At 34.0% G+C, this 12,774-nt stretch overlaps 1 protein-coding gene across 2 annotated transcripts; it reads right to left on the bottom strand.

The window, feature by feature from the left end:
• Window positions 1-420: 420 nt before the first annotated feature.
• Window positions 421-3,773, bottom strand: LOC101512077 (ubiquitin-conjugating enzyme E2 variant 1D). 2 transcript variants are annotated; one of them, XM_004497626.4, is made up of 4 exons: window positions 3,553-3,773; window positions 2,234-2,373; window positions 1,464-1,589; window positions 421-918 (listed from the first exon to the last, which is right to left on the bottom strand). In XM_004497626.4, the coding sequence occupies exons 1-4, from the start codon at window positions 3,584-3,586 to the stop codon at window positions 778-780; spliced, it is 441 nt and encodes a 146-aa protein (XP_004497683.1). In that variant the 5' UTR covers window positions 3,587-3,773; the 3' UTR covers window positions 421-777. The 2 variants fall into 2 exon arrangements, with proteins under 2 accessions (XP_004497683.1, XP_004497682.1); XM_004497625.4 differs by having other exon boundaries at window positions 1,458-1,589; window positions 3,553-3,747.
• Window positions 3,774-12,774: the final 9,001 nt, after the last annotated feature.

Raw genomic sequence — 12,774 nt, 5'->3', positions numbered from 1 at the left:
AAAAAGCAATCAAATAATGAACTACTTTAAAATCTTGGTCAAGGTTATCTCCACGAAGTGCTCACCATTGGCAATCACAGTAAACTAGGATTCAAGGCTAAGGGGTTCTGCAATGATGGCAATCTTACTAGTGAAAAGAATTTTACATTCTGATCACAAGGATTCAGTCAGGCAAATCAATACCATTAACACAATATCAAACATCCCATTGAAATTTTAAATCTTTCCGACGGATAAGATGGCCCCTTAAGTCACTTGGAAACGGATTATCTGCACTCAGAAGTGACTACAGGGTATCTGTAAATAAGATTCCCTGACTGCAGAGATTATGAGTCCAAGTCACTTATAATTTTAGGGAATCCAAATCCACATTAAACAAGCACCAAAACCAATTACCAGAACATAAAGGACACATCCAAATAGATACTTCCAATTTTCCATTAAGCTCCAGCTTACTTACAAGGCAGGAAAGAAAGTAAAGCAAAAGGAAGCAAAGACTAAAATTGAAAATACCATTGTAATCTGAAGGAAAAATACTACTTAAATAGTTGCTTTCAATATTTGACACACATAATTTCATCAAACAGCATCCCTTCAGTACAGTTGACAAAGTAAGACAACAAAAACAACTCTGAAGCCATGGAGATGGAAACATGAAGCTTTTTGGGGCATTCCCCTACATGTTCTTGAATTCAGAAGGATCCACAAAGCATTACACACTGTATGTTGCATACTGCAAATGCAATATGATCCAAACAACTATATGATTTTGAGATGCTAAAAGTAAGTGCCTTCGGGAGGCTGGACAAGCTTCCGGTTATGAGGTGTTGCCATTTCTTTCTTCAACTGGGTCAGTATATCCTCCATGGTGTACTCTCTTTGCCAATTTGCAAGAAGGCTAAATTTCTTTGGTTCAACCTGTTCCATTTACAAGTATATAAATCTTACAACACATATTATCTGAAGTTTGCAAAATGGACAAGATTTGAGTTAAAGGGATATATATACAATGTCGGTGTAAATCTACTTTACACTGACAACCAATAAAAACTCACCATTTTGCCATTTCACAACATAGTATTCAAAATATACCTATATGAGTGGGATGACATGGCAAAACAACCAAATCTGATTGAATGTCAATGTAAAATAGATTTACACTAACAGTCTTTAAGCTCGAGATTTCAATATTTCTTGTTATGATAATATGCAAAGCGGATTGGGAATGGTGATGAGGCAACCCTGTACTTTTTTGTGAATGAATAATTTATATATATTCCATTATTTCCTTCCTCAAAACCCAAACAAATGTTGATTACATCTCTAAAAACATTGGTCTCAGAGTTATCACCAAAAAGCTTAAGACATTGTGTTAGCACAGTTTGCAACTTCATATATCCATCAACAGCATGAACTGCATATATATTTAGAAGATAAAGGCATGTGAAAATTGTAACTGATACCACTCCAGTTTCATGATTAACACAAGTCATATTAATCCGTGAATGAAACCGAACGCTTGGGGGCTTTTCCGGGTAGTCTTTATCACAAAACAGCTTCAATTGATAAATTCTTCCTTCATGAACCGTCTGACAGAGAAAAGAAAACATAATTATATGACCTACAAGGAACTGGATAGACCAATAATTCATACAATATAAGAAAAAAAAATTGTCCGAAACTTTCAGAGTTCAGGATAGACCAATAATTCATACTGCATATTTCTTTGCTGTGCTGCATTAATCAAGGCATGCCATAAGATACACCAGGACAATGGAAGCATATGTATTTGTATATTAAAGAAAGCCAAGAAATAATATATTATAACCAAAAGATATATTACAGAATAGTAATCAAACTTTCAATTACGATTTATTGGCTCTCGAAACTTTGCTCACTGCAGTTGTAGAATGATTGCCAGTGTGCATGTACAAATACAAAGTTTAAGCACACAAGCATCTAAACAAAGCACAAAATCAGAACAAGAACTCGAAAAACATGCTGATGTACACACATTGCACACACTACAATGTTTCAAAGAAACATGTTGTAACAATGTTCTGTTGCTTTGAGCTGGAAGTAAAGACTTCAGAATGCCCAACTTCCACACAAACAAGTTCTTACAAATTAGGCCAATTGCTGCATTTGAATTTACTTGTTCAAACATATTAAAAAAAATCAATTTTACACGCACATAGAAATGAATGTAGAGTGGTGACAGAGAAATACTTACATTATGGGGGCCAATGATGGTGCCAGTCCAAGAGCGCATGTAAATGTCATCACCATCATCCATTCCATAGCTAACTGTGCCATCACCAATCCCTTTTTCTCCTCGTTCAAGCTCCTCCAGCAATCTGAAGTTCCTTGGAACTGCATTGAAACACACAAACTTAAAATTTTGAAACAAACAAAAGTAAGCATTTTTAATTTGAATTTGAACAACACCATATATCTAGGCATTGTGCGTCATGTAAATAATGACTGCAGTATTAGTATAATCCTTTCTCCATATTTTAACCACCCCCAATTGAAGTCTTAAAACTCAAGGACAATAACAACTAACAAATGCACTTGAACTTTCATGTGCTCATTTCTAATCTCTTAAGTCAGTGTTCAGCATCCAAGCATTCTCTTATTGGTGAAATTGGTTACTTCACTTGAGCAGACTCTACATATGTTTTGGCACAAATATATGTTTCATTAAAACAATAGCAGATGCTGATGACAGAAAACTTGTACAAAGTATCACTATCAATCCCACAAAATAATTTTTTTTTTAAAATAAGTATATCTTCAATGCTTTTTCTAGTGTAGTCTTAAACAGTGCAGCTTTTGCAAAATCAGAGTATCTCAGCCTAATTTTGTCAATCTCACTATGAAACCAAACATGCACGTAGTACCAACATTTCAATATGAAGTGTGTCAATATCCATCAACAGCACGGAACGGACTGTTGTAGGTACATTCATTCACTTCTATTTTGTTAAATTATTATCTTCAGCTCATACTTCAATATATGAATACTAAAAAATACACCTTCAGAGAACATGACTACAGCAGATAAATCACATCAACGAGTAACTACTAAAAAACAGTCCCAATAAACAAGACTGACAACACAAAACATAACACATTTCACCGAAAGATAAAATCCACAAAACGCGCAAAAAATTCAGAGAAAAAACCATGATTAACAATTTTTTTAAAAAGGAAACCGATCAACAATTCAATTAAAGTAATAATCATAAAAATATGCTAAAAACCATAATTTATACTAAACTCATCAACAAAAAATTCCAAGCATGAACTTTCAGAAACCGATCCATAATTCCATCGGTATAAATTAAAACAAACATAAAACCCCCAAAAACTTAAAAAGAATTAAACAATTAAAAAAAAAACAGCAGCATCGAATGATTTAGGTCAACGGCAACAACTGCATAAGAAAATCTACATATCTAAAAATAAAAATGAAAACAATAATAATAGCAATAATTGATGGAAATGAAAACGACGTCGTTTAAAAGAAAGAGGTGATAAGTAACTAACCCACGACACTGGATCCTCCTGAGCCAAGCGTCATGGATGAGTAAGAGAGGTTTTTGATGAATTGAGTGTTACGGATCTGATCGGAAAATCGAAAATTGTTAAGAAAGAGGAAGGAAGGAAGGAGAATAAAGGAAAGAGAAAGCGATGAAACGCGAATGTGGGGAATAAAGGAAGAAAGAAAGGGTAAAGTAGGATTTGGTTGAAGGAGGAAATGGTGACCCGGTTTTGATTTTCAAGAAAATTTGTGATCCCTTCTTTTGTCCTTTTTATTTATGGATCGTTTGGCCCATTTTGTTTTAGGCCCACTAGCTTATGATTTTTTTAGATATATGGAATTGTAATTGGAAAAATAAAGGAATTTTTATGTGTGTATGTTTGGATAAGTATATGTTTTATTTGTTAGTTAATGACGACGGAGGGTTCGTGATTTTCCCTTAAACTTTAATAAAGGCAACTATTGTCATTTTGATTTTGGGAGATGTATTGGTGTGTTGCATCATATGGAAGGTAACGATATATTGTATTTTATCGTGTGACGTTTATTTAAATCAGTATTTTATTAATTTTTAGAAATATTTAAGATACGTGTGACAATTGGTTATTTTTAAATATTGTCTATATTTTTTTAGATGTTCACATTAGTATAGATGTCAAAATTCTACTCGATTCAATTTATCTTAAATTACTTGATTAAGTAGATTGATTTGTCTACATTTAAGAATAATAATAATAATTCAAATTGCAAAAAAATGAATGAGAATACTTTATATATATATATGAGAAATAATCTCTTATGTGAGAGTGAGAGAATTTACTCTTAGCTATTAGATCAAAATCGATGGTTGAGATTTAATAATCTTGTAAATGACAAGATGTGAGTCTTTCTGCATAGTAACAGAATATCTTCTTCATTATTAATCGACTTTTCGTTTTCAATTTAAATAGTGCGGTATTTTCAAGTATTTTATCTTCTTTAATCAAAAAATCTAAACAAAAATTATGTTCAATATTACTTTCGATTTTGTTCCATTCTTTTTAACTACCAACAAATATCAATATTTGAAAGACAATTTTCATCCAAAGCAATAATAGGTATGTTCCTAAATTTCTCTTTTAAATAAAATCAATTTTAAATTTAAGATGATTTGTATAGAAGATAAATTGCTTAAGCTTTGTGTCAAATGCTAAAAACATTTAACTCCACATCAAATTAGATTGTGCTAAAGCAATTTCGTCCTATTGTAATAGAAAAAATATCGTAATATGTGGTTTATGCTTTTCATCCACCCACCAAATGTCACTGATCTTACAATTACAACATTACTCCATTTCTCATACTTTATTAGATCCATGTTTTTTTTTTTTAATCTTGAAACATAACAAAATGGATTTGGCTTTTATGAGACATCTTGCTCGATCCTTGTTACTCCAACAAAAGACTTGTTCGTTTTCTTTTCTCTCACAACATGTTGCCTATTTTGGTGGTGCCCATCGGGGGTTGTGTAAGAAGATGAAAATGGTTGTAGAATAAATGGGATATGAAATTTGAATGGAACAGATAAAAAATCAAAGTTCAATGAGTTGTAATTTGGATGGTTTATTTTGATCTAATGATTTAGAATAAATCTTCTCACTCTCACATAAGATACTATTTCTCATTAGATATGTATCATTTCTATATATAAATATATAATTTTATAATGATGCTATCAACTTATAAAAAAAAGACTCACAATAATTTGAAATCAATTTTGACCTAAGTTAAATAAATTAAGTAATTTTGACATGATAGATGCGAACTTATTTTTTACCTAAATCATGAGTCAAGTTAGGCTAAGTTGACTCATGTTTTTTATTTTTTTTTTTTTTTAACAATAAGTTGGCTCATGTGTTTTGTCTAATATTTACACTTCTCATAGCTTGTCATTCAAGTTTTATGCATTTATATAGACCTAGCAATGGATCGGCCCAACCCAGCCTAACCCAAATGCTAAAGTATACAACTCGACTAATAAGAGGTCAACTTGATTCATACTTGAAGTGAAAATAATAGTCATGATAATAGCTTTTGGGCACATGATTCTAACTTTTTAGTTTGGTATTTTAAAAGCTCTTTATAGTTTAGATTAATATTTTTAGCTTACTTCTAAACTTTAGGTCAAATTTAGATTATAATTTTATTATTTGCATTTTAATTTTATTATTTGTATTTTGACTATGTAGGTCATAACTTGAGCTCTGGATATCAGATTGGTGCATGAGCAGGCGTTGGAAAGCTAAATATCTGAGCTACAACTTTTGTGTTGGAAGAAAAGACCAATTCCGAACTTTATTAGGTCTAAATTGCAGATTTCGTAATCTAGACTTTTATAATAATTTTAATTTGCGGGTCATTTGTTTTTAAACCCTAAACCCTAAAGCCCAATATCAAGTACTATATATTGGCCGTTTTGTTTCTTTTCTAAAGACGGAAAAATTAGGATTCAAATTGCTACAAGAAATAAACAGTTTTATTTTAATTTCATGGAAGGCTAATTTTATAAGATTAATCCACGAGTTCAAAGTTTCATCAACACCTTGAGATTCAGGTTACACTGTCAATTTCTATTCATGATTCTATTCTTGTTTATTTGATTATATTAATATTATGAGTGCTTAAATTGAGTTTCAATAGAATTGATTGAATTTACTTGACAAAATTTGGTTTCGGTTTCTAATTTAATTGAATTATAATTTTGCGACGTTTGATCGTTAATTATAATATTTTGATGATTGTGATGCTTAACTCAATCAAAGAAACCAAATTCACATAGGGTTGATTACGCTTGTTTGATCAATTCTATAGTCAAATAAGAATAGAATCACAAATTAGAAATTAAACTCATTGATAGAATCTGCGATAGGTTTGAAACTTGAATAAGTGGATTAATTGTTTTGCTCATCCGTTAAAACAAAAATCTAAAAACCCCCATTTTTTATTTCAATTTTCAATTCGATCATTATTACTATATCAGAAGTTCTTGCGAAACGATTTGAGTTTTTACCTCTGTTTACATTTAATCAATTGTATTTGACCCGTGTGCGACAGCGGATCAAATTGGCACCGTTGTTGGGGACTCTCTGATAATAATATTAACCCTGTTTTTAGGCGACTATCTCGGATTGCTCCGAAATTTCGCCAGAAAATCAGAAGAAAAGAAATTCAAGGAACAGGACTTCGTATAAGTTTCTTATACGGAAACGACAGTCAGAATCCCAAAATCCTTCGTTTAGATGTTTTTTTTTTAATTTTTTAATTTTTCATATTCTCCAAAAATTCCAAAAATTTGCGTTGCGTTTATTTGAATTTTAGAAATTTTTGATGGTATTTTTATATTTTTTGGATTTTATTTGATAGAGTTTTCGATTTTTCACTTCAATTTTAGCATTTGGGACATTGTTGGAATTTTCAGAATTGTTATTTTGTATTGCATTGTTATGATGATGCATGACTAGGGCTTGTTCTGTGAAACTTCATGCTCTTGAACCTGAAATAGATAGGACATTTCATTTACGTCGTAGACTTAATAGAGCTGCTAGTGTTAACGAGTTAGAGTCAGATACTGAAATTGACAACTTGTTGCAAAATATGGCTGATGCGAATAATAGAACCTTAAGACAACTTGCTGCACCTAATGTCAATTATAATGCATTATGTATCACATATCCTGAAGTTACTGTACCATTTGAACTTAAATCTAGTTTAATCCAATTGCTTTCAAGGTTTAATGGTCTTGCAGGTGAGGATCCCCACAAACACTTGAAGGAATTCTATGTTATGTGTTCTACCATGAAGCCTCAAGGAGTCACAGAAGACCACATTAAGCTGAGAGTCTTCCCATTTTCACTCCAAGATGCTGCCAAGGACTGGTTATACTACCTTCAACCGGGTTTTGTTACAAGTTGGAATGATCTCAAGATATTGTTTCTAGAAAAATTCTTCCCTGCCTCAAGTGTTGCTTCAATCAGAAAAGAAATATGTGGCATCAGGCAGATTGACAGGGAATCATTACATGAGTATTGAGAGAGATTCAAGAAATTAGTGTCAAGTTGCCCTCATCACCAAATTTCTAAACAATTACTCATCCAATATTTTTATGAAGGTTTGCTACCTATGGATATAAGCATTTTGGATGCTGCTAGTGGGGGAGCACTTGTCGATAAAACCCCAGAAGCGGCAAGGGCTTTGATTGAGAACATGTCCTTTAATTCTCAGCAGTTTACAACTAGAAACAATTCAATAGTGTTGACAAATGGTGTGAATGAAATTCAAGCTTCTTCTCACAATAATTTAGAAGGAAAACTTGATGAGCTTACATCTTTAGTAAACAAATTGGCAATAGGTAAAACTCAAGCATTGGTCTGTGGTATTTGCACTTCTCCAGAGCACCCTTCAGATTCATGTCCTACATTGCAACAAGATCCAATTGCTGATGCTCCTCAAGCATATGCAGCAAATATATACAATCCTCAAGCCAACTATGATCTATCATACAACAGGTACATCCTGGTTGGAAAAATTATCCCAACCTGAGATGGGGGAATTCATCTGCACAACAACAACCTAGGAAGCAACAACAAAATATTCCTACATAACAAAACGATACACCTTCATTAGAGGACCTCGTTAAACATATGGTTGTCCGGAATCTCCAATTCCTACAAAGAACAGATTCCATCATTCAAAATTTGGAAACAAAGATTGGTCAGCTAGCCACTTCAATCAATCAATTACATGCTTAGGGGTCAAACCAATTGCCTGCACAGTCAGTAGTAAATCCAAATGCTCCCAATGTTAGTGCAATTACATTGAGGTCTGAGAAAGCTGTTGAAATACCAAAGGTACCTGAAACTGTAGTGAAAAATAACAAGGTTGTTGAGGATACTTTGATATATGAAACTATTGATGTTGAGCAAAATGTACCACTTCCTTTTCCTCAAAGGGCAGTGAAGACTAAGAAAATGGATGAGGCAGATAGGGACAACGAGATCCTAGATACATTTACGAAGGTGGAAGTGAACATTCCCCTTATTGAAGCAATTAAACAGATTCCAAGATATGCAAAATTTCTAAAAGATTTGTGCACACACAAGAGAAGGTTAAAAGGTAATGAAAGAGTAAACATGGGGCAAAGTGTTTCTGCCCTCATTCAGCCCATGCCTCAGAAATGCAAAGATCCAGGAATTTTTTCCATTCCATGTACCATAGGCAATAGTCCATTTGAAAATGCTATGTTAGATTTAGGAGCTTCCATTAATGTAATGCCTACATCTATTTTTAACTCTCTTGCTCTTGGACCTTTACAGAGTACATGTGTTACCATTCAATTGGTGAACAAGAGCAATGCTCGTCCCGCTGGACTTGTGGAGGATGTACTTGTTCGAGTTAATGAATTGATATTTCCTGCAGATTTTTACATTCTGGACATGGAGGGAGATAATAAGTCCAACAGGGCGCCTATCATCTTAGGCAAACCATTCTTGAAAACTGCTAGAACAAAAGTTGATGTGCATGCTGACACTCTATCCATGGAATTTGGTGATAGCATTATAAAATTTAACATATTTGATGCTATGAAACACCCCATGGAAGAGCATTCTATTTTTCAAATTGAATTGCTTGTTGATTTGGTTGATGACACTTACCCCGATATGTTTGCTACTGATTTTCCTTCATTTTCTGGTTTTGATGATACCTATACTTGTGAATTATGTACAGATACTCCATTGTGCTCTGTGTGTGCTGAGATCGAAGTTGCCTTGCAGGTTGATTATTGTGTTGATATTGATGTTTCTACTAACATAATTGATTTTGCAGACTTAGCTTCGGCTACTGGTGTTGTACCTTCCATTGAACAACCACCAACTATAGAGCTTAAACCACTTCCTGAAAATTTGAAATATGCATATTTAGAATGAAGTGGCAAGTTACCTGTGATTATTTCAGCCAAACTTGACGATGAATAGGAAGATGAGTTGTTGCAGATTTTGAGAAAACACAAGAAGGCAATCAGATGGACCTTGGCTGATATTCTTGGTATTAGCCCATCCATGTGTATGCATAGGATACTACAGGAGGACGAGGTAAAATCAGTTAGGCATCCCCAAATGCGACTTAACCCATTAATTTTGGATGTTGTAAAAAAAAGAAGTGACCAAGCTCTTGCAAGCAGACATTATATACCACATTTCTGATAGTCAATGGGTGAGCCCGGTGCATGTAGTCCCTAAGAAAACTGGACTCACAGTGGTTAAAAATGAAAATAATGAACCTATCCCCACACGAGTGCAGAACAGCTGGAGGGTATGCATTGATTACAGGAGACTAAACCAGGCAACTAGAAATGATCATTTTCCTTGGCCATTCATTAATCAGATGCTTGAACGGTTGACTGGTAAGTCACATTATTGTTTTCTTGATGGTTTTTTTGGTTATGTTCATATCCATATTGCACCAGACTATCAAGAAAAGACCACATTCACTTGTCCTTTTGGCACGTTTGTCTACAAGAGGATGCCATTTGGCCTATGCAATGCTTTGGCACTTTCCAACGCTGTATGATTAATATTTTCACTGACTTGATAGAAAATTGTATTAAAGTTTTCATGGATGATTTTACTATGTATGGTTCCTCATTTGATGCATGCTTGAACAATTTAGATAGAGTTTTGCATATATGTATTGAAACTAACCTTGTGTTGAATTATGAAAAATGTCATTTTATGGTTGAACAAGGCATAGTTTCAGGACATGTGATCTCTAAAAATGGGATATAAGTGGATCCTACCAAGATTGATGTGATTTCAAATTTTCCTTACCCATCTTGCATCCGCGAGATTCGTTCTTTTCTTGGCCATGCAGGTTTTTACAGACGCTTTGTCAAGGATTTCAACAAGATAGCTCTTCCGCTGTCAAATTTGTTGCAAAAAGATGTCAGTTTCACCTTCGATGACAAATGCAAGAAGGCGTTTGATTTCTTAAAAGCAGCACTGACCTCTACTCCCATATTTCAGCAACCCAATTGGACCTTCCCTTTTGAAATTATGTGTGATGCATCTAACTATGTCGTGGGAGCAGTCCTTGCACACAGGGTTGGTAAGGCTTCCCATGTTATTTATTATGCTTCTAGGACTTTAGATTCTGCACAGGCTAATTATACTACCACTAAAAAGAAACTTTTAGCTATTGTTTTTGCACTTGATAAGTTTAGATCATATTTGTTAGGTTCGAAGGTAGTTGTTTTTACTGACCATGCAGCTTTGAAGTTCTTGTTGAAGAAACTAGAAGCAAAACCAAGATTGATCCGGTGGATGTTGTTACTCCAAGAATTTGATTTAGAGATTAAAGATAAGAGTGAAGCTGAAAATTTGGTGGCAAATCATTTAAGCAGAATAGAAATGGAGGAGGACCCCATCCCCATTCAAGATGACTTCCCTGATGAGCAACTGCTACAGTTGAGTGAGGTAACTCATTGGTTTGCTGATTTAGTTAATTATCTAGTTGCTGGAGTCGTTCCTGCAGATGCATCCCGAACACAAATGCACAAACTTAAAAGTGATTCCAAATACTATGTGTGGGATTATCCATATATGTGGAAATTCTATAGTGACCAGGTGATTAGGCGACGTGTTTCCCACCATCAGGCTTAATCCATTCTTCATTTTTGTCATGCCTCTCAAACTGGAGGACATTTTGGTCCTCAACTAACAACAAGAAAAGTCTTAGACTCGGGTTTCTTTTGGCCCACTTTGTTTAAAGATGCTTTTGAGACTTACAGAACTTGTGAACAATGCCAAATAGCAGGAACAATAATCACTCGTAGAAGTGAGATGCCTCAACAACCTATGTTTTTGTGTGAAGTATTTGACGTGTGGGGCATTGACTTTATGGGCCCTTTTTCTATATCTTTTGGTTATGTCTATATTTTACTGGTTGTTGATTATGTTTCGAAGTGGGTGGAAGCAATACTCACTAGGACTAATGATTCTAAAGTTGTTGCAAGTTTTATCAGATCAAATATTTTTTGCAGGTTTGGAATACCCCGAGCCATCATAAGTGATCATGACACTCATTTTTGCAACCGCACCATGGACACTTTGCTTCGGAAGTATAGGGTTGTGCATAGAGTTTATACACCTTATCATCCCTAAACTAATGGGCAAGCTGAAGTCTCAAATAGGGAAATCAAACAGATTTTAGAAAAGATGGTACAACCAAACAGGAAAGATTGGAGCCACTGACTTGAAAAAGCTATTTGGGCTCATAGAACAGCCTACAAAACACCAATAGGGATGTCCCCTTATCGACTTGCATTTGGCAAGGCATGCCACCTCCCTGTGAAAATAGAGCACCGTGTTTATTGGGCAGTCAAGAGTTGTAATCTTGAGATGGAGAAAACAGGTTTGGAGAGAAAGCTTCAATTGCAACAACTTGAAGAGCTTAGACTTGAAGCTTATGAAAACTCTCGCATCTATAAAGAGAAAACTAAGCACTTTTATGATAAGATGATTTCTGGAAAAGAATTTTCCGTTGGTCAAAAAGTTTTATTGTTCAACTCCCGTTTGAAAATTATGGCTGGGAAACTTCGATCGAAGTGGATTGGCCCTTTTGTTGTTACTAACATTTTTCCACATGGTGCAGTGAAAATAAAAATTGAAAACACCGAGAAAATTTTCAAAGTAAATGGACAACGCCTTAAGCTATTCCATGAGAGCTTTGTGCTTGAAGATGCTATCATAGAAGAACTCTCCTTGGAAAAACCCACCTACACTGAAGTTTAAACAAGGAGCTCCTTTTCCTTACTCTTATTTTATACTTGTTACTTTCATTGAGGACAATGTGTAATTTAAGTGTGGGGGTATTATTTAGGATTTTATTTGTTTTAGGATTTTATTTGTTATATTTCAAAATAAAAAATAAATAAAAATGGACATTGCATTGCATGCTTTTTCATCAAATTTTGTGGTTGTAAATGTTGAGAGTTTGTTTGGACTGACATGATTAGATAGTATTTTTGTATTCTTGGTAAAATAAATTGGATTAAAACGCTAAATTGTGTATCATTTGTGATAAGTCATTAACCTTTGTGAGATTTTTGAGCCTTATTATGAATGGAATACATTTTTCCATTTTTTTTTCTTGTGTGTTATCTCACTAATGATTGCTAGTTACGCCAGAACTTG

Source organism: Cicer arietinum, chromosome 4 (genome assembly GCF_000331145.2).
Source record: "Cicer arietinum cultivar CDC Frontier isolate Library 1 chromosome 4, Cicar.CDCFrontier_v2.0, whole genome shotgun sequence".
Lineage (NCBI taxonomy): Eukaryota > Viridiplantae > Streptophyta > Magnoliopsida > Fabales > Fabaceae > Cicer > Cicer arietinum.
This window is presented reverse-complemented; position numbering and strand designations above follow the sequence as displayed.